Source organism: Narcine bancroftii, chromosome 4 (assembly GCF_036971445.1).
Source record: "Narcine bancroftii isolate sNarBan1 chromosome 4, sNarBan1.hap1, whole genome shotgun sequence".
NCBI classification, from domain to species: Eukaryota; Metazoa; Chordata; class Chondrichthyes; order Torpediniformes; family Narcinidae; genus Narcine; species Narcine bancroftii.
In genome coordinates this window covers 287,187,911-287,215,752 of record NC_091472.1, presented here as the reverse complement: position 1 = coordinate 287,215,752, position 27,842 = coordinate 287,187,911, and the positions used below count along the sequence as shown (strand labels likewise).

The window sequence follows — 27,842 nt, the reverse complement described above, 5'->3', positions numbered from 1 at the left end:
CATGTATTTTCTGTTGTTATAGGGTGGGCTGTCTATCACAGTATTGGAGGTTTCGATCTGGAGCTCAGGTTGCCACTGGTTTGCAGTGGAGTCCCTGCAGCTGGCAGGAGTGCTGGAAATGAATCTGCAGACACTGCGCGTCTCTGAAGGAACTCTCTTTTGTTTCCTTTTTTCCAATGGTCAGGAGCTCTAGCAATGCTCATCGTGACTATTTGTTTGCCTTATAGCAGACAGAAGTTGAACTATATCATGTATATTATATTTATGTATTATTAACCTTGGGGAAAAAAAGATGTCGATTGGGTAATCACTTTGGCGAACACTTCTGTTCGTGGGTCCACAAGGCAATCCTAAACTTTCAGTTGCATGACTTTTTAATTCCTCTTCAGTTTTTGACCCCCTAAAATCATCCAATGAGGAAAGGCACCTACTTTCCATAGATGTGGCTATGTTTCAATATTTCTCCCTTCTGCATCCAACTGCTGGTAATTGTCAGCAAGTCAATTGTGCTCTGGACCCTCAGCATATATTCAAGTTTTAGTTCATTGTCACAATTCAGTGACATTTCCATCTTGGTCCTGAAATATTCACTCAATTTCTTACCTCACAAAGGGTGCCTGACCTGCTGAGTGCTTTCAACATTTTCTATTTTTAACCGAGAAATCAATGATTTTGAATAATCAGTAATTTTAGCCTTTGCAACTCTTCTATCCAGCATTCTAGTCATTTCAGATTTTATTCATCGTTTCCATTTATAGCTGTTCCTTTTCTTTTCACGGATGCCTCTAAACTCATTTTTTCAACTATATTCCCAGTCTTTTAATTTCATCTACCCCTTCCTTGATGCTTTCTCCACCCTTTCTCCCTTTCATCACTGCCCCATCCTCCAAATCTTTCTCCATATTGTTCATCTTACCTTGTCCTCAACTTTTCCCAGCTTTAATGAGAAGTTCTCTCCCCAAAATGTACATTTTGTGATAGTCTTTGCAACTGCTGACTGGCCTGTGTGCATTTGCAGCACTTTTTCACAGCATTTATGATATTTTGGTTTTGTATTATTTCAAGCAGTGGATTCCAGAGCAGAACCTTATTAGTTAATTGCCTCTCAAGGTGCAAGGTATGGAAAGTATCAAATTAGAAATTGACATATCATTTGCATAATAAATTGCACATGGAAAGAAAAATCAACAGTACTTTCATGTTCTTTTTTATCAATGGAGCTGAATGTACACAATTATGATTGAAAGAAAAGGGAGACTCATTTATATTTCTTCACAACCTCAGGACAAGTTGAAATGCTTTACAATCACTGATGTCCTCTTGAAGTATGGGCTTTGAGACCGTGCTCTTTCCCCTCTCCCTCCTCCCCTTATCATTTTGTTCAGATGACAACCTACATTTTTCCATATCTTGATGAAGGGCTCAAGCCCAAAACGTTGTATGACTGTATGACCTGCTGAACTTCTCCAGCATTGTGTTTTTACTTCCTCTTGAAGTTTCATTATTGTGACACAACAAATGTAGCATTTAATTTTAACACAGCAAGCTCCCACAAACAATACAGGATAGGAATATCCACTGGTGATGTTACTTGAGGACAAAACTGTGGCCAGTTGATTTTTTTTTTTCGTACTGCCACCTGAACCAGTTTAACTTAATGTTTGATTAGCAATGACCACCGCCAGTGGGCTGATATCGCCTCAAACCGTGCATCTTGGCACCTCACAGTTTGGCGGGCAGCAACCTCCTTTGAAGAAGACCGCAGAGCCCACCTCACTGACAAAAGGCAAAGGAGGAAAAACCCAACACCCAACCCCAACCAACCAATTTTCCCCTGCAGCCGCTGTAACCGTGTCTGCCTGTCCCGCATCGGACTTGTCAGCCACAAACGAGCCTGCAGCTGACGTGGACTTTTACCCCCTCCATAAATCTTCGTCCGCGAAGCCAAGCCAAAGAAGAACACAACAGTAATTCCTGTTTAGTTCAGCATAATGTATATTTGTCTCTGCACAGATTAACTCTAGAAGATTTTTTTTTTTTAAAATACATGATAAGTAGTACTCACTGTCTCGAAAGTGAACTCTGAGGGACATCAGTCCTCCGATATTATTCCTCATCACAACTACATTTTCACCAGTGTACTTGTCCACGCGTTCAATTACTTCGTAATCATTATCTGTGTAGTAAAGGAAGTTCTCGTATATGGCTATTCCCCAAGGATGGGAAAGGTGGCTGACTACGGTTACTCGATTTAAACCGTTTAGATCACCTCGTTCAATCTATTTGAACAATACAGAATTATTAGAGAGCACAGAATATGCTGACAAAACTCAACAGTTTGCCAGTATCTGCGAAGAGAGAAATAAAGTTAATGTGTCAGGATGATGAACTTTCCTTACAACTGGAAGGACATTTTTTTTTAAATGAACATGCAGAGAAAGTGAAAGTGAAGGAACGAGAAAAGTGGAGATTATTAGTTGAAGAAAGAGGAGGGGGGGGATCAAATCTCATGAATGTCAATGAAAGGCAAAAGAACTTAGCATGGAACAGAGAATGAACTGAGGAGATGTACATGGGAACAACAAAATCATCACCTGATATCAATTTAGTGTTGATTCTAGAAGAATGTAATGCATTTAACAGAAGGATGAGTTATCTTACTTGAGCTTGCATCAAATTGCATTTGAATATTGAAAGTGGCTGAGTGGGACTGGGATTGGGATGAACAATTGAAGGGAGAGTTGCTGGTTGTTCAGGGTAATATTTGCAATTTGAACAGAGATATTCCACAAAGCAATCAGACATTCCATGTTTGGTCTCCCCAATGTAAATGAGATACCAATGTGCTCATTATACTCAAAATACAACCTAAACTAAAAATGTGAGTAAATTGCAGATTTATTTGGAAAAATATGCTTAGGTTCCTGGACAAGGGCAAGAAAATGAATGTAAATGGTCATTGTTTCTCTCCTGTAGTTGCAGAAAAAGAAAAAAAAGTGTAATGTTGTCTGAAACAAGATGTTAAAGGCAAAGCAATCCCTTGGAATACTGTAAAGGGAAGAGAGAGAACATGGTTATTGGTGGCATCATGCATTAAATTAAGTTATAAATGAACTAAAAAGATTCATCATTAAGACTGAGCCCCATTAATAACAATATCTGTGTGAAATTTTGAGCTGAGTTGTCCCGACAGATAGCCAGATGTGAACCCAACTGACAAATGTCAGCCATTCATGTATCAGGAAATCTCAGACTTCCACAAAAGTCTGTCAAAAAACACGAAAATGCCAGGTGACAGAAGGTATGAATTTATAATCTGCCACTGGACACATTAAGGAGCCCAGTGATTCATGAAAGATCAAATGCAAAAGGCCCAGCCCACAGTTTTACACCAAGGAGGATGTAGTATATGGCAATATCTCAGGATATGCTGCCCGAGCGTGCACTGTGGGAAGCCTGTTCTGCTTGACATGATGTCTTTAAGGTGCTAAGGTTCACAAATGTGGAAGAAGTGCAGAAGGTCAAGCTTCAGCCACAGGTCAGGCCCAGGACTATCTTGACCATTCCTAGTAATCAGTCATCATCACACCAACATAAACAAATATCAATAAGATCCTGATGTTAAATTGCCACTTAGTATCATGGAGAGATGCTGGCCATGGGACCATTGATTTGAAAGCTGGATGGAGCACAGTTGCTGCAGTGCTGAGGAAACCTGCTTCAGAAATCTCCACTCTGACCAAGCCAACCACAAGCCACAAAACACAGATGAGATCTCAAGAGTTCTGGTTACTTGTGGGGTCAGGTTAAGAGAGGTAACACAGACAAATGTGACACAATTAGTAATTAATTGCCAAATTATAAAGGGAAATATGGATTACAGATTCATAAGACCATAAGATATGGGAGCAGAAATAGACTAATCTGCCCTTCGAGTCAGTCCCACCATTTAATCATGAGTTGCTCTATTTTCCCACTCAGCCCCACTGCCCAGCCTTCTCCCCATAACCTTTTATGCCCTGACTAATCAGGACCTATCAATGTCTTCCTTAAATATACCCAATGAGCTAGCCTCCACAACTGCCTGTGGCAACAAATTAACGAGTTCCACAGATTTATCACCCTCTGGTTTAAGAAATTCCACTTGGATACAATGTTTAATGAAAATTGGTGGAAAGACGTGTCTAAACAGCATGACAGGGATTATCAATGCTAGATACATGCTGGTGCAGTACAATTTCCTGCATCAGTTGTACCTCACACCACAAAAATAACATAAAATCAAAATAAGAAATTTCAGATATTGTTTCAGATGTGAAGTAGAAGTTGGAACCTTTATCTACTTTCCCTGGCTATGTACAAAAGGGAGTGACAAGATGGCATAGGAAGTGGACGGGTAATTCCACCACTTCCCAGCTGAACAATTAATACCCAAAATTTAATGATTGTTAGGTTTTTAAAATTGTTTCTGATAACGGTCATAATAAAAAGTACAAAAGCTCAAACTTCAAAAAAGACACAGTTTAAAAGAGCAGAAAGTGGAGAAGAACTGAGGCCTACCTCGTTGAAAGATCCCCAGAGGTTGATTTTGGAGCAGCTGAAGACTCAGAAGACAACTCAGGCAAAGGTATGCGTTACGCTGGCGCCCTACTCGCATCCTGTGATGCAAGATGGCACCGGCGTGACAAGCCACCTATTGGAGAAGGGGGGGCCGCTCACAATTCCAATCACGTGCCCGGGGATGCGGGGCCTCTCGGAGGCATGGGCTCTGTCCCTGATCGCGGTCGCGAGCATGCCGTATTAGCTTCCGACATGCCAATCTTGACTGCTGAGGTGCAGGGCCTGCGCTATGAGGCCCTTCCCGATCCGAGCATGCACGATGAGTCACGCACGCGCATTACCCTCTGATCGGGCCCAGGCTGTCGGGTCGCCTCTCCCCCAATGGCCAAACAGATTTGGACCTACCTGTGAGGGGAAACAGACCCAAAGTCGGGCCGAGGTTGTGGCCCTGGAGTCTGAAGAGGAAGAGGAAGAAGAGTTATTGGAAGAAACTGCAGCAATTATACGTGCAGCTAGAATGCTTCAAGGTAGGCCTCAGAAATTAAAAAAAGTTTCAAGAATTAAATCACCTTCTTTACAAACTGTACAAGTGGAGGAGGACACTATATTGTCTGTCTCTGAGCAGTTTATGCGTCAGATGAATAATATGGCAACACAGGTTACGCAGAGGTTTAAAGAAAATTAGCTTCAATTGACTGAATTAAGAGAAGAGCTGTCATCAATTAAACAAGATGTTGCTAAATGTTTGAGAGCAGTGGATGTGGTGCAGCATGAATTTAAGGATATTAAACAGGCATTTTTTGATTGTACGGATATTGTGGATCGATATACTGAAAGAATGGATTATTTTGAACATTGTCTTACGGATTGGAATCTTCAAAAGTGGGAGTTTTTGAAGAAGATTGACTCTTGGAAAATCAAAGAGGTCGTAATAATGTTAAAATAGTGGGTTTGCCAGAAGATATTGAAGGTACAAATCCAGTGAAATTTTTTCGGTAATGGATACCAGAAGCGTTGGGAAAGGGTGCCTTTCCAGAAGGATTGGAACTGGACAGAGCACATAGGATGATACGGCGAAAACCTTTTCCAGATCAACCACCACGAGCGGCTCTTATTCGTTGTTTATAGTATCAGGATCGTTTGGCGGTTCAGAAGGCCCGACAGAATCAGGACCCTATAATGATTCAGGGTAACAGACTCTTTTTTTAATGCAGATTTAGTCAAGATGTGATAAGACAACATAAAGAGTTTAACCCAGCTAAGGCTGTGCTATGGAAGAAGGGTTACAGGTTTGCGTTTAGATATCCTGCAGTCTTGAAGGTGTTTTATGGTATTTTTCAGGCTCAGTTTTTTGATGATGAAACTCAAGCTTTGACTTTTGCTAATTCTTTGACCTTGCAACTCTTAAAAAAATTACAAAAATGGAGTTTCCACAAAACCCAGAATTGTTCCTTCTGGGAGATTTTAGTGAAGTACAGTTTAGATCAGTGATTCTCACAAGATTTTTCTTTCTGCTCACATACCACTTTAAGTATTCGCTATGCTATAGGTGCTCTGCAATTAGTAAGGGATTACTCACACTGGTATCTCATTGGCGAAAACGTCACCGCAACTGATCAGTCGCTGCAACTCGGGTGACCAAAAATTGGCTTGCGCTCTCACCAAGGCAACGCCAGGGCGACGTCCGAGACATCTCTGCTACGTCTCCGGACAAGGTGACAATCAATTCGCCCGGCAGTTGTGGCGATGTCTCCGGCAGTTGCTGCGATGTCTCCGTGACGACTCCGGCAGTTGCGGAGACTAATTTTGTCCGCAATATTTCCTCAGTTTTCTTGGTCTCCAGCAGGTCTCAGAGACTGGAAAAAGTCTCCAAAAAAAAAAAATCGAGCATGTTTGAATTTCCCACAACTCCACGGAGATCCGGGTAGTCTCTGCAACCAGCGGAGACTCGAATCGCCACCAGGTCGCCACCTAGTCTCCAGGCCAATGAGATACCAGTGTTAAGGGTATATGTGGGTAGTAAGAAAAAGTTTGAAAACCACTGATAATCATCCCTAATTGACTTATTATGTGCACGGTTTCATAACTCCAAAGGAAATGGGCCAATTTCAATTTTTTTCAAGCAAAATATTTCAATAACAATTGTGTCGAGAGCAATGATTCTCAACCTTCCCTTCCCACTCACATACCATCTTAAGCAATCCCTTATAAATCACAGAGCACCAATGGCATAGGGATAGAAAGTGGTATGTGAATGGAAAAACACCAAATTAAATTTGTGAGGATCGCTTTGTCAGTAACCAGGGTTTGTATAGCGGCCGCATGGAAGTCCAACTCTCAACTTAGTATTACACGATGGAGAATGGAAATAAAAAGTTGCATTCCCCTGGAAAAGATTACTTATAATTTGAGAAAGAAGTATGACATGTTCATTGAAGAGTGGCAGCTGTAACAGAGGCACATAGGTGCAAAGATATGATCTAAAACCTTACCCACTCCCAAGAAAAAATATTAAGATATAAACCATCCTGACAGAAAAATAGAGACTAAAATAAGGTTGCGGTACAGACAAAGTGTTTTAATTTTTAGTTTTTTTTTCCTTTACCTTTTATGGTTTATTTAATATCTGGGGAAGGGGGAAAAATTTTTTTAAAATTGGATATTATATTGTGTGATAAGAAAATAACTTATATTGTGTGTACTTCAAATCTGAAGTTGTGCCCTCTCCTACCATGGGAAACAAACTTTCTACATCTACACTGTTCACACCTTTCAACATTGAAAATATTTCAGATTTACCCCCTCATTTTCCTAAATTCCATTGAGTACAATTGTGTCGAGAGCAATGATTCTCAACCTTCCCTTCCCACTCACATACCATCTTAAGCAATCCCATGGTAGGAACTGTCAAATATTTCTGTAATAACCCTTTTATTCCTAAAATCATCCTTGTACACCTCCTATGAATCTTCTCTAACATCAGCACACCTTTTCTTAAATGAGGAGACTAAAACTGCTCACAATAATCCAAGTGAAGTCTCACTCTGAGTGCCTTACAAAATCTCAACATAACATCTCGGCTCTTCTATTCTATTCCTCTTGAAATTACATTTGCCTTCTTCACCACCAACTTGACATGCAAGTTTATCTTCAGGCCATCATGCACAAGAACTTGCATGGTATTTTCTATTTTCTCCCCATTTAAAAAATTGTCTGCCCATTTATTTTTTTCTACCGTACACTTTCCAACACTATTATTTCATTTGCCAGTTTTATGCCCATTTTCCTCATCTGTCTAAGTCTTGTAGCCTCCCTGTTACCTCAACACTGCTCCTCCACCTACCTTCAAGTCTGCAAACTTGGCTAAAAAACCATGCATTGCATAATCCAAATCATTAATATGCTACATAAAAAGCAGTGGCCCAATCACTGACCCGTTGTGGAACATCACAAGCAACTGGCACCCAACAACAATATGATCCATGCATTCCGACTCTGCTTCCTGCCAATCATAATTTTCCTGTTTTCCCATGGGCTCTTATCTTGATAAGTAGCCTCATATCTGAAAATCCAAATACACAACATTCACATCTCCCTTATCCAGCCCGATTGTCCTTCTTGAAAAAATTCCAATTGGTTTGTCAAACAAGGTTTTCCCTTAAGGAAACCATGCTGGTTTTGACCCATCTTGTCATCTGCCTCCAGCTACTCCGTAACTTCATCTTTTACAATCAATTCCAACATCTTTCCAATCACTCAGGTCGGGCAAACTGGTCCAGCAAATTTCCTTTCTGCTGCTTCCATCCCTTCCTAAATAGTGGAGTGACATTTGCAATGTTTCAGTCCTCCGGGACTATACCAGAATCTAATGAATTCTGAAAGATCATGATCAATGTCTCCACAATCTCTACCACCACTTCTTTCAGAACTCAAGGGTGTAATCCATCTAGTACAGGAGACATATCCCATTTAGACCATCATACTCTTCAACATCAGGCACACTGCTAATGTCTTGCACAGTGAAGACTGATGCCAACTACTCATTTGATTTCTCTATCATCTCCTTGTCTCCCATTATTATTTCTCCAACATCATTTTCTAGTGGTCCTATATCTACACTCACCTCTTTTACTCTTTATATACAAATCATTTTGTATCCTCTTTGATATTATTTATTAGTCTACTTTCATATTTAATCTTTTCCCTCTTTGTGAGTTTTTTTTAGTTACCTTTTGCAAGTTTTTAAAAACTTCCCAATCCTCTATCTTCCCACTAAATTTTGCTTCCTTGTGTGATCTCTCTTTTGCTTTCATGTTGGCTTTAACTTCCCACATCAGCCTCGGTTGTGACATATTTCCATTTTAATATTTCCTTTTTTGTATGATTTATCTTGCACCTTCCCAATTTCTTACAGAAACTCCATCCATTGTTTCTCTTCTATCTTCCCTACAAGTGCCTCCTTCCAATTTACTTTGGCCAGTTCATCTATCACACCACTGTAATTCCCTTTACTTCACTGAAATACCAACATCTCCTTGATAAATTTCAATTTGCATTCAATCATATTGTGATTACTGCTCTCCAATAGTTCCTTTACTCTCAGCTCTCTAATCACCTTTGGTCCATTACACAGTATCTGATCCAGTGCAGTCAAACCCCTTGTGGGCTCATCAACAAGCTGTTCTAAAAAGCCATCTTGTAGAGTTTGTACAAATTATCTCTCTTGAGATCCAGTGCCAATCTATTTTTCCAAATCTACTTGCCTGTGCAAATCTCCCATGATTACCATAATATTGCCTTTGTGACATATCTTTTCTGTTTTTGGTTGTAATTTGTTATCCACATACCAGGAACTGTTTGGAGGTCTGTATATAACTACTTCTTTGGCTTGGCTTCGCGGACGAAGATTTATGGAGGGGGTAAAAAGTCCACGTCAGCTGCAGGCTCGTTTGTGGCTGACAAGTCCGATGCGGGACAGGCAGACACGATTGCAGCGGTTGCAAGGGAAAATTGGTTGGTTGGGGTTGGGTGTTGGGTTTTTCCTCCTTTGCCTTTTGTCAGTGAGGTGGGCTCTGCGGTCTTCTTCAAAGGAGGTTGCTGCCCGCCAAACTGTGAGGCGCCAAGATGCACGGTTTGAGGCGTTATCAGCCCACTGGCGGTGGTCAATGTGGCAGGCACCAAGAGATTTCTTTAGGCAGTCCTTGTACCTTTTCTTTGGTGCACCTCTGTCACGGTGGCCAGTGGAGAGCTCGCCATATAATACGATCTTGGGAAGGCGATGGTCCTCCATTCTGGAGACGTGACCCATCCAGCGCAGCTGGATCTTCATAAGCGTGGACTCGATGCTGTCGACCTCTGCCATCTCGAGTACTTCGACGTTAGGGGTGTAAGCGCTCCAATGGATGTTGAGGATGGAGCGGAGACAACGCTGGTGGAAGCGTTCTAGGAGCCGTAGGTGGTGCCGGTAGAGGACCCATGATTCGGAGCCGAACAGGAGTGTGGGTATGACAACGGCTCTGTATACGCTTATCTTTGTGAGGTTTTTCAGTTGGTTGTTTTTCCAGACTCTTTTGTGTAGTCTTCCAAAGGCGCTATTTGCCTTGGCGAGTCTGTTGTCTATCTCATTGTCGATCCTTGCATCTGATGAAATGGTGCAGCCGAGATAGGTAAACTGGTTGACCGTTTTGAGTTTTGTGTGCCCGATGGAGATGTGGGGGGGCTGGTAGTCATGGTGGGGAGCTGGCTGATGGAGGACCTCAGTTTTCTTCAGGCTGACTTCCAGGCCAAACATTTTGGCAGTTTCCGCAAAGCAGGACGTCAAGCGCTGAAGAGCTGGCTCTGAATGGGCAACTAAAGCGGCATCATCTGCAAAGAGTAGTTCACGGACAAGTTTCTCTTGTGTCTTGGTGTGAGCTTGCAGGCGCCTCAGATTGAAGAGACTGCCATCCGTGCGGTACCGGATGTAAACAGCGTCTTCATTGTTGGGGTCTTTCATGGCTTGGTTCAGCATCATGCTGAAGAAGATTGAAAAGAGGGTTGGTGCCAGAACACAGCCTTGCTTCACGCCATTGTTAATGGAGAAGGGTTCAGAGAGCTCATTGCTGTATCTGACCCGACCTTGTTGGTTTTCGTGCAGTTGGATAATCATGTTGAGGAACTTTGGGGGACATCCGATGCGCTCTAGTATTTGCCAAAGCCCTTTCCTGCTCACGGTGTCGAAGGCTTTGGTGAGGTCAACAAAGGTGATGTAGAGTCCTTTGTTTTGTTCTCTGCACTTTTCTTGGAGCTGTCTGAGGGCAAAGACCATGTCAGTGGTTCCTCTGTTTGCGCGAAAGCCGCACTGTGATTCTGGGAGAATATTCTCGGCGACACTAGGTATTATTCTATTTAGTAGAATCCTAGCGAAGATTTTGCCTGCAATGGAGAGTAACGTGATTCCCCTGTAGTTTGAGCAGTCTGATTTCTCGCCTTTGTTTTTGTACAGGGTGATGATGGTGGCATCACGAAGATCCTGAGGCAGTTTACCTTGGTCCCAACAAAGCTTGAAAAACTCATGCAGTTTGGCATGCAGAGTTTTGCCGCCAGCCTTCCAGACTTCTGGGGGGATTCCATCCATACCTGCTGCTTTGCCACTTTTCAGTTGTTCGATTGCCAAGATGTGCTCCACACCAGGGTCATGCCTAGCGCGGAATGCCACACTGACCACCGGCTGGTTCGCTGCAAGCTCAACCTTCACTTCAAGCCAAAGCCCAGGAACAATAAAGCCCCCAGAAAGAGGTTCAATGTTGGAAAACTGCAGTCAGACGAAGTGAGAGGAAACTTCCAGGCAAACCTCAAAGCAAAGCTCGACGTTGCAACCCGCCTCACGGACCCGTCCCCTGAAACCCTCTGGGATCAGTTGAAGACTACCATACTGCAATCCACTGAAGAGGTACTGGGCTTCTCCTCCAGGAAAAACAAGGACTGGTTTGACGAAAACAGCCAGGAAATCCAGGAGCTGCTGGCAAAGAAGCGAGCTGCCCACCAGGCTCACCTTACAAAGCCGTCCTGTCCAGAGAAGAAACAAGCCTTCCGTCGCGCATGCAGCCATCTTCAGCGCAAACTCCGGGAGATCCAAAATGAGTGGTGGACTAGCCTCGCCAAATGAACACAGCTCAGCGCGGACATTGGCGACTTCAGGGGTTTCTACGAGGCTCTAAAGGCTGTGTACGGCCCCTCACCCCAAGTCCAAAGCCTGCTGCGCAGCTCAGACGGCAAAGTCCTCCTCAGCAACAAGATCTCCATCCTCAACCGATGGTCAGAACACTTCCAATCTCTTTTCAGTGCCAACCGCTCAGTCCAAGATTCCGCCCTGCTCCAGCTCCCTCAACAGCCCCTAAGGCTAGAGCTGGATGAGGTTCCCACCCTGGATGAGACATATAAGGCAATATAACTACAACAGTGTCCTTTTACCCTTGCCATTTCTTAACTCATACCACACAGATTCTATATCTTCTTTCTAACGATTTATGGTTGTTCCTTATTAACAGAGCTACGCCACCCCTTGTGGTTACCTGCCTATCCTTTTGATACACTCTGCTTCCTTGAACATTAAGGTCCCAATGACATCCATCCTTTAGCCACAACTTTGATAGCCTCAACATCATACCTGCCAATATGCAGTTTCACTACAAAATCATCCACCTTATTTCTTACACTGCATGTATTTAAATATAAAACTTTCACCCTTACTTTGTTACTTTTGACTCCATGTCCCTGTTGCATTGCAACTCATCCTACTTGGCTGCAATTTTGCCCTATTTGTCTCTTTTTCCACACCTTTTAGGAGTTCCAAGAGGTGGGTTAACTTTGGACAATGGAGGAACAACATTAAGAAGAAAGTAAAGCTGTAAGATTTTAAATGTAAGCAAGGTTACTAAATATGAAAGAAAGATGTGGTGGAAATAACTTGGCACCAGCAAACAATCAAGTATTACCGGTACTTCACATGTTGTACAGTTAAAAAAAAATTGTACATCTTTGAAATGATACTGACTAAGTTAAGGAATCATCAGGTACTTTTGTTGTGATAAATCTAAGATTAAATAACCAAGGGCCAAAATGAGCTATAGGGAAAATATTTTTGTCTTTCCCCCTTTCACATTTAGCCCAGTATTTGTCATCATAGAAAACATAGAAAATAGGTGTAGGAAGAGGCCATTTGGCCCTTCAAGCCTACACCGCCATTCAATTTGATCATGGCTGATCATCCACTCAGTACCCTGTTCCAGCTTTCTCCATACCCCCTGATCCCCCTAGTCACAAGTACTAAACCTAACTCTCTCTTAAATATAGCTATGGAACCGGCCTCACTCATTTCCTGTGGCAGAGAATTCCATAAATTCACCACCCTCTGAGTGAAAAAATTCTTCCTCATCTCAGTCCTAAAGGACTTCCCCTTTATCCTTAAACTGTGACCCCTGGCTCTAGACTTGCTCAACATTGGGAACAATCTTCCTGCACCTAGCCTGTCAAATCCCTGAAGAATTTTGAACGTTTCTATTAAATCTCCTCTTAATCGTCTAAACTCCAGCGAGTACAAGCCCAGTCGTTCTAGCCTTTCTTCAGATGCAAGTCCTGCCATCCCTAGTATCAATCTGGTAAACCTTTTCTGCACTCTCTCCATGGCAATGATGTCCTTCCTCAGATAAGGAGACCAAAACTGAACACAATACTCCAGGTGAGGTCTCACCAAGGCCCTATACAACTGCATCAATACCTCTCTGCTCCTGTACTCGAATCCTCTTGATATCATACAGTATAAAAGAGTCTGAACGTTTTATTAAATGCCAAAATTGAATCTGCTTTGATAACCTTTGAAGGCAAAGTGTTCCAGATCACAGCAGATAAGTGAATAAAGAAAAATCTCAAATCTTGTATCCCTCGTGAAAAGCTAACATATAATTTGGAGGACAAATATCATTTTTTTGTGAAGTATGGGCCCCATATTTGAAAATTCTTGGTTTGAAGATTTGAGCTCTCAAACCGTTCCGGTGAGACATCTTGGTTTAACGGCCGAGTAGTTAAATTATATATGTATTTGATGATCTCCTTCTATCTTTCTTTAGGGGTTAGATTTAGGGGAAGGAAGGTGGGTATTAGTGGGGAGGGAGAGGGAGGTTGGGGGGAGGGTTTGTTATTATCCACATATATTTTTCTGTATATGAATTTTTATTACAGTTGATGTTATTGTGGTTTTAAAATTATTCAAAAAAATATTCAAAAAAAATCTCAAATTGAATTTAGTTCTGTAGTTTATGTAATATTGGTTGTGAAAAATCATTGTTATTTTAAGATCGTCATCGACTGCTTTTTGTGGAGGCAACAGTGTCTGTAGGAAATTCCAGACAGTTTGTGAAGAGCCACCTCTGCATAAATGATACATCTTCAATTTAACTCATGCATCAGTTGGTACACACTACAATGGACTTTATTAGAGGTTCAGAATCCAAAGGCAAATATTTAAGCCTAATAACTTATTTTATTATAAAAGTTTAACCTACTTATTTTTATATTTTATGCCAACTCAGTTTACAACTTAAGGGTTCTGTATTCCTTTTCAGTTCCTTCCTCATACTTAGCACCTCCAAATACACACTCTGAGGTCTCTCTGGCCATGCATTCCCTTTTACTTCCCTTCTTCATTCATCTTACTTAAAAGGATCTCCACCTTCATTTCCCGAACCAATTTGGATTCATTGCACAGAGGCTGGGTGATTTGAGTATGTTGACTGCTGCCAACATCTTAGGTAATGCTGCTTTATCTATTTTTATCCCATCCAATCTCTCTATGGCCTCCTCATTCAGTACCTCATATATGTCCTCCATAAATTCTTCCTTTGAGTCCTTTTCACTATCATAACATTTTGCCTTCCTTTTATGTTACACATTAGTTCAATGACAAAAATTCTCTTTGCCCCTAGTTATTTCTCATTTCCCTTCAGTATTTTCCACATTTATCTCTGCTCTCAATCCTATAATGAGCTTGACAAAGGTAACCTTACCTTTTTCTGCTTCATTCCATCTATTTTTATTGACCTCCCCCCCCCCCCCCCCCCCCGTTCTAGCCTGTCCTCTGAATTCTAGCTTCTGTATATATTAAACCAATCTCAATAAAGAGTTTTGGCTCAAAATGTCAGCCAATCTTTTTCAATTGATGCCGCTTGACCTGTTGATTTCCTACAGCAAATTTTCTTTCAACTCAATGAAAGAATCATCTTCCAAATAATTTTTCATGTCCTATTGTTCCATGCCTATGTTTAGGAACCCTGTCCATTATACGGTGATAGCTATGGATTGTAATTTAGCTAAATTACGTGGTGGGGGGGGGGTGGTGGTGGCATGGTTAGCACAACACTGCTACAGCACCAGCGGTCAGGGTTCAAATCCGTCCCCTCTGTAAGGAGTTTGTACGTTCTCCCCATGCCTGCGTGGATTTACTCTGGTGCTCTGATTTCCTCCCACCATTCAAAAATAATGTACTGGGCTAACGGTCAAGTGGGCATAATTAGGCAGTATGAGCTCGTGGGCCATGCTGTATGTCTAAATTTTTTAAAAATTAAATAGATCTGTTCTGGAGATATAAACTTTATTTCCAAACCCTGCAGGGTTGTTTTAAACACTTCACAATGTTAATTAGCTGACCACCTTCTCATATGCACACCACACTTCCATATCCAGAATGTAGATCAATGTGAAGACATTGTTTATCACTAATATTTCTAATTGTCTCATTTTTAAACACATCTTTTAAATTTTCCCTTCCGGTTTCTTCCCAATAATTGGGAGTCTACATTATTCACCAAAGCAAAGTAAAAACTTGTCTATAATTTTCTTAATGTCATTCTAATTCATTCTCTCTTTGAATAATTATGTATATCAATCATTTCCAGTGTGGAATTGGTATTTTTGATCAAAGTTGCCAGAACTCTTATTTTGAACTCTAAAATACTTTGTAGCAAGTGATATCTACTAATTCTTCCCTTTTTTAACATTAGATCTCTGTTATTAGCATTTTATTATAACGTCATGAGTGCATTTTTGTTTCATAACTCACCTACCTCATTTACCATACTCAATCTATTTACATTCTTTGAAACCCATCTTAGTTTAAAACCCCACTTCCATTCCATCACATCTCCGATTTCTGAATTACCCTTTATTTTGTAACATAAGTCACATGAGACTTTTCCTGGAATGCCAACAAAGAGAAGTTGATATTCAGTCACATCAGCAGCCACATGTCCAAAAATCTCAGGTCCTCCAACAATGTGCGGTAATGCAAATCTTCCACCAAAGTTATAGTATTTCTTTATCCAGTGACCCTTATTAAAGATACTCATTTTAACTTCTGATAAGTTACTTCTTCTGAATAATTGCAAATATCTCACTGCAAAAATTGCTACATTTATTCAGCCTAATCTTCTTTTCCCTCCAAAACTGATGGAAATCAAAGTTAATGACTGGTCTTTTATTTTAATGACACCATTTGAGAAATAAATGTCAAAATTTAAAAAAAACTGTTTATACTATTTTATATTAGGTTCATATTATGTCTCTGGTTTGCTATTTATTTCACATAACAAATATGGTGAGGGACTGGAATATTCCTGTGGAATTTTAGACCAAACAGAAGAGGGTGGCTAGAGTCAATATAGGTCCCTTGGAAGATGAGAAAGGGAAATTGATATTGAGCAATGAGGAAATGGCCAAGGCATTGAACAGATATTTTGTCATCCTTCACGGTGGAAGACACATACAGAATGCCAAAGCACGGTGACAGGGATGCGAAGGGAGGTGAGGGCCTCAATAAAATAATTGTTACAAAAGAGATAGTTGTTGGGTATAAGCCCGTCCGTCCTCTGCTGGACATCATGAAGTCCACGTCATGATGTCACCCTTTCATATATATATATATATATATATATATAACCCTGTGTGTCAGTAGACATGTTAGTCTAATAGAAGTAAAGGATGAGAAAGCATCACGTCTCTGAGTCTTAATTGTGTGAGCGCATACACATCAATAGTGATGAGCAAACTAATGGGACTGAAAGTGGACAAATCCCCTGGACCTGATGGGATGCATCTCAGGGTACTGAAGGAAATGGCAGAAGTTATAGTTAAGGCATTGATAATCATTTACCAACATTTGCAGGTCCCAGCAAATTAGAAGACAGAAAATGTGACATCACTTTTGAAAAAATGGATGTAGGCAGAAGACGGATAACTATCGGCCAGTTAGCTTAACATCTATAGTTGGGAAAATGCTTGAAGCTGTCATTAAGGATGAAAATAGTGAGACATTAAAATGAAGTGGTTCCATCAGGCAGGCACAGCATGGATTCAGAAAGGGTAGGACTTGTTTAATAAACTTGTTGGAGTTCTTTGAGGATATAATGGGTGTAGTAGATAGAGGGGAACAGGTTGATGTTGTATATTTGGATTTCCAGAAGCGTTTGATAAGGTGCCACAAAACAGACTTATCAGTAAGATACAGATGAATGGAGAAGAGGGAAGCATATTGGCATGGATTGAGGACAGAAGGCAGAAAGTTGAGATAAATGGGTGTTTTTCTGATTGGCAGAGAGTGGTAAGTGGGGTGCTGCAGGGGTCGATGTTGGGCCCACAGCTGTTCATCATTTACACTGATCATCTGGAAGAGGGGACAGACTGTAGTGTAGCTAAGTTTGCAGATGATACTAAATTGAGTATAAAAGCAAACTGTACAGAGGATGTGGAAGGATATAGTTAAGTTAGGCAGTTGGCAAAGGTCTGGCAGATGGAGTACAATGTTAGTAAATGTGAGCTCATCCACTTTGGTATGAAAAATAGATAATTATTTTAATGATGAAAGACTGCAACATGCTGTAGTGCAGAAGGACGGAAGGGCTTGCGCATGAATCACAAAAAAGTTGGGTTGCAGGTACAACTGGTTATTAAGAAGGCAAATGAAAGGTTGGCCTTCATTACTAAAAGAATTGAATTCAAGAGCAGGGAGGTCATGCTGCAACTGTACAAGGTACTGGTGAGGCCGCACCTGGAGTACTGTGTACAGTTCTGGTTTCCATACTTGAGGAAGGATATACAGGCCTTGGAGGTAGTCCAGGGAGGTTCACCAGGTTGGTCCAGGAGATGAGAGGGTTGACCTACAAGGAGAGACTAAATCACCTGTGATTATATTCACTCAAATTCAGAAGAATGAGAGGAGATCTTATAGAAACATATAAAATTCTGAAAGGGATGGATGAGATAGAGACAGGAAAATGTTTTCACTGATAGGTGAGACCCGAACTCTAGGGGACAGAGCCTTAAGATTCAGGGGAGTAAATTTAAAACAGAGATGAGGAAAAACTGTTTTTTTTTCCCCCAGAGAGTAGTGAATCTGTTAAATTCAGGGAGGCAGTTGAGGCTACTTCATTAAACATATTTAAGGTTCAGTTAGATAAATTTTTATATTAAGAAAGGAATTAAAGGATATGGAGAAAAGGTAGGTGGGTGGGGTTAAGTCAATGATCAGATCAGCCATGATCTTACTGAATGGCAGAGCAGGTTCAACGGGCTAGATGGCCGACTCCTGCTCCTATTTCTTATGTTCTTATTCTGAACGCGGATCCTTTACATGAAAAATACATACCACACCAGTACTGGAAATAGACCAGTACAACTTCCGCTCCTTAATGTCAATAGTAATAAACTCAACATGATCCAGGTTATTAGTGAAGAGGATTCTAGCATTGGAACCATCCATATTAGCACTGGCAATCTTAGCAGGGATCCCACTATCTGTGCCTTGGTCGGTCCAGTACAACTTCCTGAAAAACATTTGTATACCATGATCAGCGTAAGGAAATGAAAGTAGAATATGAACAATTTTCAAAAACAAACATTAAATTTGTTTGTTAAATGCTGTTGTTCCATAAAAAATACAACCATTCGCCAAATAAAAGACTAAGATTTTCAGTCTTTTTTTTACTGTGATAGTAATTCAACATAGACCGGAGGGTTGTGCTAAATGACTGAAGCAACTCAGGTCCCAATGAAACCATCAATGTGGAAAGTTGCTCCCGATGGAAGAAGGCTATCCACCGACTCCAGATCCATTCCAGAATCAAAGGAGCTGAGATTTAAGCAGGAATAGTGTGGTATGTTTTTCAGCATAATTTTACATCATTTCAATATCTTTCTTGCAATGTTGGTAGATATTGACTGTTTTGACCAGATCCAAATAATATACCCGATTATAGAAAGTTTGATTTGTAAGTTAAACAAACTCTGGTGAAGGGAATTTAGCGGGTCATGCAGCAACAGTGGGAGAAAAAGAATGGTCGACATTTTAAAGCCCAAACTCTCAATTGAAACTGGGGAAGTGTACTAGAAATGCCAGTGTGATGAAGAGAGGGTGGGAGGAGTGTGGCAGGGGACCCATGTGAGATTGGTGAACCAGGTAGAGGTGAAACATGACAGACAGAGGCAGTAGATGGGCAGATACCAGACAAAGGGAGGGATAGGCAAGATACAGGGTGGAGTGGGGGATGAGGAAACAGGATGAGTGGGGAATCTGATAAGAAGAGGTTAATGAGAATGGTGGTATGAAGAGAGTGCAGTTGGAACTGAGGGTGGGAGGGGATGGGCAGGGAAGAGAGCAGAAGATCTTAGGTGGATGATGGGAATGGAGGAGCATGAAACCAAACACAAGGAGAGATCAGAATGGGTGGGAAAGGGGACAAAAAAATAAGGGGGAGTAAAGAAGGGAAAAATAAAAAGGTGGGGAACACTGATGACGCTTGATCAGCTGAGTTTCTCCAGCAGATTTTTAGCTTCAGATTCCAGCATCCATATGTGTATCTATATGACCTATGACTTTTAAGTTGTTAGTTTGTAAGATGGAAGCTGAACTGAACATCAATCTTCATGATAAGCAATGAACCAATAATTAGTCAGTATGGTTTAAGAGACAAGATATATGGATTTTATTATTCTATTTCACCAGATCCCTTTTAATAAGAAAATGAATAGTTGAGCTTTTCAGTAATTGGAAATTCAAGATCAAGATTCCTTTATTGCCTTGTATACAAATTACACAAAATTTGTCTTCCTACATTTGCCTATAAAATTAGAGCTGCCACTTTTCCCAGTACCCCTAAGTGGATGAAAGAGTAGCAAAAAAAGGGACTTCTCAGAGACAAGAGTGTCGGTGGATCCTGCTACTTCATCAGTTGCTCTGCCTCCTGCGCTCCCATGACCTCTATAGCTATGTAGCATGACTGACCGCTCTCAGAAACTTGAGAGGAGTACAAACATGCTTTTAATAGTTTACAAGCAATGGCCAGTATATCCAATAGTCCTCAGGTGAATCTGAGGTAAGGTGGAAAAACCAGGGTTTATATTGGGGTAGGTGAGGGTGGAGCCAAGGGAGGAGTCAGTCATCAGAACTACAGACAGTGAATTCGAGTACACTGCAAACTACATGGGCTCCTCTTCGTTACAGCAGTGTACTAAGTTTGAGGTATTCAAGGCACCTTCCAAACACCCAATGCGATTAAGAAGCTGTGAATATGTGAAGCCCTTCGTAACTTCTGCTTGCCATCAGTACCTTCATGAATCCTAGTCCTGATGCCTGGTTTCCACGTGTTACTCACCAGCAGCCTGTGTCATGCAATAAAGCTTGCAGCTGCCAAGCCCCAAGCTGGGCCACTGCTGTAGTCCCCTACTCTGTGGAGTCTTCTTCACAGCAGGGGGAGATGTTATCTTGCTTCTGATTCCCTTCACCACTCCACTGGTCTCCTGAGTCCACGACCCGCAAGGTCTGGGCTGTTGAGCATGGGCACCACTATGTTGGCTCATTCTACAGGCAGGCTTAACCTATCTGGGGTTGCTGGCGGGTGGCCAAGCAGAAGGACCCTGCCGAAAGGTATGTGGCTGCTGCCTGTTCTTCCCAGATCCACACCAGTGGCAATGCGTGTTATATTAGCTGCAGCAGTGCTTGATTGAACTTAATTTTATAGGTTTCTATAGTCGGAAGAGGCACATTTCTTTGCTAGAGAAAGTATGATGTGACTGATGTGAATATACAATAATCAGAATATTATTATGTAAAATAGACGCGACAGTACGGGATCCTCCCTTCTTGTGAGATCTCCTACAATTTTTCTTACAGCTCTAGCCACTTAATAATATTTTAGAGTTTAATCGCTTCATGTCTTCAGCTGCCAAGCCCCCAAGGTCCAGAAATCCCTCCCTTAATTTCTCTGCCTCTTTCCCGATCTTTCCTCTTAGAAGATACGTGCCACCCTATTTTTTGATTCTACTAATGCCTTCCTTGTTCATCTCTTTAATGTCCTAAGTGGCATGGCGTCCAATTCTGAATAACAATACATCAGTGAAGAGCATAGGATGTCTTATTATGCTTGTGAGTCAATTTACATCTAAACTATTGTTGTTTGAATGCAAGAGCTAAACATTTATGTGGATAAATGGATAGGCATGCTTACTAGCTAGATGTTCTTCCATCCCACCTTTGGCTTTCAGTGTTTTCAAGAGCAGGAAGAGTGAGGCCACGTATTAACAAGCAAATATTTTCCAATTCTTTTCTGTTCTTGTGCAAATTTCCAACTGCATGTTTTAATTAAAATTAAATCTACTTTAATATTCTACTCACCCTTTAGCTGGATTCACCACAATACCAATAGGTGCTCCCACACCAGTCCTTTGTCCATTGTTTGTTAGTATTGTATTTTTGTACTTGACATCACCATGCACTTTAACCACCTGAAAGGATATAAATAAATTTAAGAAATCTGTCACAATGCTTACTTTAAAAATATTGAAAAGAAATTATGCATGCATGTCTTATGGCGACCCAAGAATTTTTTAAAAAAATGCTATGCTTGTGCAGTATTTTTTAAGTGTCATTGAAAACATGAAGGAATTAATTAATGTATGTTTATAACAATTTTATCGGAGACGGCAGATGCTGAAATATAGAACAAATAAATCTGCTGGAGAAACTTACTGAGATAATCAGCACTGGAGGAAAGAGGAGAAACGGTTGTTGTTTCAGATTGAAATGCTTCATCGAGACTGATCCAAATCTTGAAGAATTTGGATCACTGGCAGTTTTGAGTTGCAGAGTTGTATCAGAAAAATGGAGAGCAAGTTATGATTGGTGAAATTATTGGCTCCCAAAAGAATGGTAATCACAGACCAGATACAGGATGCACAGGAGACACCTCTAACAAAATGAGGTGGTTGGAAGCATAGGGTAAAAAAAAAATTGTGAAGAGGACCAAACATTTGTGGATTTATTCTTTGGACATTATAACCGTTGACTTGATCAGGCAGATCCTTTCAAATGTAAGCCCCTAATTCTTTGGGAAGATTGACTTCTGCATGAGTGGCACAAGTGTGTGGAACAAAATTTGTCAGAATGATAAGTGATGCCTCTACACATGTTCAACACACTTGAAAATAATGGAAGGCGTGTGCTCTGAAGAATGAACAACAAATGCAATCATGTCTACGATAAAAATTGGCTTAAATGGAATGAAAACAATGCACTGGTGTCCCAACATAATTCATTTCCCTACAATTATCTTTCTGTAATGGTGCTTAAAAAAATTCAGGAGCCATTAAAGCCTAGGCCCTCTGCTGTCCTGGTTGACACATCTGTTCAAGCCTTTAAATACTTCTAAATGTCCTTGACCGTCTCGCAGTCAACTTTTCCCCAAGATAATTGGTGAAGAACTGTATCGTTTGTTCTGGACTTCAAAAGATGCCAAAGTCCCAGAGCAGAGCAGTCAGTTAGTTTTGGATAAAAATGAGATGCAGGAGGGACTCCGCAGATCAGGCAGCAAAGTGGGGTAAAATTGGTCAATCGACATTTCGGATTTGTCAATTAGTTTGGGATTTCTGGCTTGGCACTCACAGGAGTAAATGCCAATAATGTGGTGTTAAACTTACTAACATTTCCCAACAAGGTCCAGAGCAAAGTTTTAAAATTATTTCATGGTATTTGTGTTTTTCATCAATAAATAAGATAGGTTGGAAAATCAATTGTGAAGAGGATATAATGAAGCTCTAGAGACATGTAAATATACAAACCTCAATGGACTGTTGGTCAGAGTTGGTGTAGTAAAGATTCATTGATATCCAATCAAAAGCTAAACCCATAGGGGAACCAATGATGGCAGCTGGAGCCAACACCGTCCTATTGGTTCCATCTGACTTCACACGGTGAATTTCCCCCTAAAAAATACATAAATCACAAAGGCTTATCCTTGCAGTCCCATGGAGAAAATAATTATTGTTTTCTCCACTCACAGAAATCCTTTTCATAATTCATACCAGGCACACTTGCAAAGAGGAAATCCTTAAATCCTTCTAACGACTTAGAAACCTAACTCCAAAACATTAAGCAGCATTAGCAAATTTCTTTCCTCATGCACTTCACAGCAGATGTGTTTGGTTCACCAACAACTCAACCTTTCAAGCTGGAAATAGTTTGGGATAGCAGGCAGCTTTACTCTTCATTTGCACTGCATGTTGTTGCCAGAACAAAAATGTAATCCAAAATAATGCAGAAGAAAGAACATTTCTATTTACAATCCAGAAACAATATTGTCTAATAAATTAAATATTGTGCAAAGTTTGGCAATTGATCTTTCTTAATTTTATCAGTTTCCTATTAATACATTATTACTTAGGATTACTAAATCTGTCAAGGTAGGACTTTGTTGGAACGGATTCACACAACATAGTAAAGCATGGCATAAATGCCAGATCATTAAGCTCTTGCAGTGTTACATCTCTTCTGGCTGGCTTGGTCATTTTTTCCAGAATTTGTTTTTAAAGAAGGTGTTATTAGCATAACTAGATTTCTTCAGAGGGTCATCAAAACGGGATCCAATTGAATAATGACAACTTCCACACAAAAGGAACACAAGGTGGCACTGTAGAGCAGCATGTGGAGATGCTGCCTCAGTGCTACAGTAGCCCAGGATTAATCTTGAATGTTCAATGTTTCTGTCAGGAGTTAGATGCGTGTTCTGTGCTGGGCACGATTTTGAAAATTTGCAATAAGCATTTACTGGAATTAACAATTGCATTATAAGCATGTGCAACATTAAAAAAAGAACAAGCAACACATGTGATCCAATTAGTACCCATTCATTCTTAGCTTCATTTGCTGAGGGAATTGCTCCTGCTATTTTACAGGGATTTGAAAATGAAGATCTCAAATCTAACATCATTATTTCAATATCTGGTGGTAAGGCAGAGAGGATCATTAAGCATATTGACAAAATGGGAAGGAAAATTGTCAGCTCCCTGAAAGAGAAATGCAACAAGAATTGTCTGGTCCAATCTTCTATTTGAAGTGGGAGATAGTGCATTAAAATGGTACTTGCAATTGGCATATAAAGGCTGCTATTTTTAAACAAGATAGCATGCCTGAAATTTCAACTTTTTAAAAAAGTTCCCTTTTTGTTCTTTTAGAGTTTTTCCCAATATTTCATAATTGATGTAGATGCAAATTAAATATGGGAAAACTAGCATTAAATAACTATCTTTCCTCTCAATGTCATTAAAATAAGTGATTACTGAAATTCAACCGATATATTCTCAAATTAATGCAGCTAAATACATGGCTAAAGTTATGATGAAGGAGGGAGGGCTTCATGTTTCTGGACAATTGGGGTCTGTTTTAGGAAAGGTGGGACCTGTTCCAATGGGACAGTTTGCACCTGAACAGGAGGGGGACCAACATCTGTGCGGGTAGGTTTGCTAATGCTGCTCCAGGGGGGATTAAACTAGATTTAAAGGAGGATGGGAACCAGGGTGTTAGAGCAGAGAATGAGGTGGAGAAGCCTTTGTCAAGATGTCACATGGGAGGTTAGTTCAGAAGGTTCAGACACTTAGTATTCAAGGAGAGGTTGCATCTCAGGAGAAAGTTTTAGCCTTTACCACGCTGATATCCAGACGAGCAATTTTATTGAAATAGAAAGATGATTCTTCACCTACTCATACACAGTGGTTATATGATGTAATTGCCTATGTGAGAGAAGACAGAGGATGGTAGTGGGTGGTTGCTTCTCAGATTGAAGGCCTGTGACTAGTGGTATGCCTCAGGGATCCAAGTTATTTGTTGTATATATAGGATGCACAGGAGACACCTCTAACAAAATGAGGTGGTTGGAAGCATAGGGTAAAAAAAAAAATCCTGTATATAGATGATAATGTGATGAATTGGATCAGTAAGTTTGCTGACACAAAGATAGATGGTGTTGTGGACAGCGAGAAAGATTTTCAAAGCTTGCAGAGGGATCTGGACCAACTGGGAAAATGGGCCAAAAAAAATAGCAGATGGAGTTTAATGCCAACAAATGTGAGGTATTGCATTTTGGAAGAGCAAACTAAAGTAGGAGATATAAAGTTAAGATAGGGCACTGAGGAGTGCAGAGGAGCAGAGAGATCTGGAAATACAAATACAATATTCCCTGAAAGTGGCGTCACACGTGGACAGGGTTGTAAAGAAAGCTTTTGGTATCTTAGCCTTCATAAATCAAAGTATTGAGTATAGGAGTTGGGATGTTATGTTGAAGTTGTTTAAGACATTCGTGAGGCCAAATTTGGAGTATTGTGTACAGTTCTGGGCACCTAACTACAGAAAGGATATCAATAAGATTGAAGGAGTGCAGTGAAGATTTATTAGGATGTTGCTGGGTCTTCAAAAGTTGAATTACAGGGAAAGATTAAACAGGTTAGGACTTTATCCCTTGGCGTGAAGAAATATGAGGGGAGATTTGAGGGGAGGTTTACAAGATTTTGAGAGGTATAGACAGAGTGGATGTGAATAGGGGAGATAAATACAAAAGATCATAGTTTTAAACTGAAGGGGGAAAGGTTTAGGAGGAAGTTCTTCACTCAGAGAGTGGTGGGAATGTGGAATAAGCTGCCATCTGATGAGGTAAATGCAGGCTTGAACGTGTGTTTTATGAGTAAATTAGATAGGTACGTGGATAGGAGAAGCCTGGAGGGTTAAGGAATGGGAGCAGTTCAGTGAGACTAGGAAGATGATGGTCTGCACAGGCTAGAGGGACTGAATGGCTTGTTTTTCTGTGCTGTAGCATTCTATGGTCAGGTGACAGAAGTATGTGTAGGTGAACATTTTGGTCCAGTTACCAAAATGTCATTAGTTTCAAGTTAATTATGGATAAGAATAGCTCTGGTCCTCGAGCTGAGGTTCTAAATTGGAGAAAGGCCAATTTTATGGAAATGAGAAAGGATTGGGAACAGTGGGTTGGAATGTTGTTTTCTGGCAAAGGTGTGTTCAGTAAGTGGAAGGCCTTCAAAGGTGAAATTTTGAGAGTGGAGAGTTTGCAAGTTTCTGTCAGGATTAAAGGCAAAGTTACGAGGCATAGGGAACCTTAGTTTTCAAGGGATATTGGCAATCTAGTTAAGAAGTAGAGAGGTGTATAGCAGGTATAGGCAACAAGGAGCAAATGAGGTACTAGAAGAGTATAGAAAAAATAAGAAAATACTTAAGAAGGAAATCAGGAAGGCAAAAAGATACGAGGTTGCTTTGGCAGATATTGTGAAGGTAAACCTAAATGGTTTCTATAAGTATGTTAAGAATAAAAACAGAAAAAAATTGGTATCCTAGAAGATCAGAGTGGTTGTCTACGTGTGGAGTCTCATTAGATGGGGGAGATCTTAAACAGTTTTTTTGCATCTGCATTTACTCAGGAAACTGGCATAGTATATAAGGAAGGAAGGGAAACAAACAGTAGTGGCATGGAACATATAGAGATTAAAGAGGAGGAGGTGCTTGCTGCCTTACAGTGAATAACTGTAGATAAATCCCAGACCTGACATGACCCTGAAGGAGACTAGTGTAAAAATTGTAGGGGCCCTGGCAAAAATATTTAAAATATCCTTAGCCACGGTGACGTGCCGAAGGATTGGAGGGTAGCTCATGTGGTTCCATTATTTAAAAAACTCTTGAAATAATCAACAGAATGTACATCTTACAGACCTATCCCATTACTTAGTGTTGATATGAAGATTCTAAATAAGGCTTTAGCGCATAGATTATAAAATATTCTGCCAATAATTATAGATTCTAACCAAACTGGTTTTATTAAAAATTGTTATTCTTATTGTAATATACATTGACTATTGAATATTCTAATATTTACCCTCCACCCCAGTGAAAGAATGTGTTTTTTCATTAGATGCTGAAAAACTGTTTGATCTGGTGAAATGGGAGTATCTATTTGCCATCTTAGGAAATTTTAATTTTCATCCAGACTTTATTAAATTGATTAAATTATTGTATTCATGCTCTATGGTTCAATTCGCTCTAACTTACAATTAGGCTTAATAGGAGAACAAGGCAAGGGGTTGCCCATTAAGTCCTTTGTTTTTTGATATAGTGCTGGAACCATTAGTTGCTCTCCGACACTGTAGAGAATTTAAAGGTATGTGGGATTGAGCATAAAGTATTTACATAAGAGTGGAACTTTTACCCTTAAAAGGTTCTTTTGCAGGCTATTCTAATTTTCCGTTTATAATAGTGAAAGATCAATTCCAATTTTTAGGAATTACAATTACAAAACTTTATTAAAATTTAGTGAACAAGAATTTTTTGGTATTACTCAATAAGATTAAACTACTATTATCAGAATGGTCACCCTTATCCATTACAATGATGGGTAGTATTCATTCGATAAATATGAACATTTTACCTAAATTTCTGTATCTTTATCAAGCTTTACCAATTTTTATTCCTAAATACTTTTTTTGCTCCTTAGATTTTGTTACTTCTACTTACATACAGCATGGGGGAAAAAAAATCACATATAAAGAAAACTCACCTTCAAAAGACTATAAGGAATGGACGTTTATCACTTCCAGATTTCAGATTTTATTATTGGGCGATTAACAATCGTAATTTATTTTTATTATTACAATTGAATAAGTCAGTGAATTGTCCCTCTTGGGTAGAAATGGAACTGAAATTTTCCAAAAAACTTATATATTGGCAATTTTAGGATTTTTTTAACCATTTTTCTTTTCTAAATTACACATAATCAGGTAATAAATAGATTGAGAAAATGGACTCAATTTTGAAAATTCATTGGGCTTAATAGTTTTTCTCTGACTGGTCCCATTATAGATAGGACATAGGTTTTCAGGAATGGTATAGATTAGGTATCCAAAGTTAAAAGAATTTTTTTATTCAT

General features: G+C 40.1%; 1 protein-coding gene across 1 annotated transcript in view; it reads right to left on the bottom strand.

Moving 5' to 3' along the window:
- Nucleotides 1–27,842, bottom strand: part of lrp2a (low density lipoprotein receptor-related protein 2a) — a 246,552-nt gene that overhangs the window by 134,671 nt on the left and 84,039 nt on the right. The window contains exons 33-36 of the mRNA XM_069936227.1: nt 22,702–22,845; nt 21,260–21,369; nt 18,236–18,413; nt 2,066–2,279 (exon numbers count right to left, since the gene is read on the bottom strand). Coding sequence (XP_069792328.1) covers nt 2,066–2,279; nt 18,236–18,413; nt 21,260–21,369; nt 22,702–22,845 — 646 coding nt within the window. The remainder of the gene's footprint in view (nt 1–2,065; nt 2,280–18,235; nt 18,414–21,259; nt 21,370–22,701; nt 22,846–27,842) is intronic.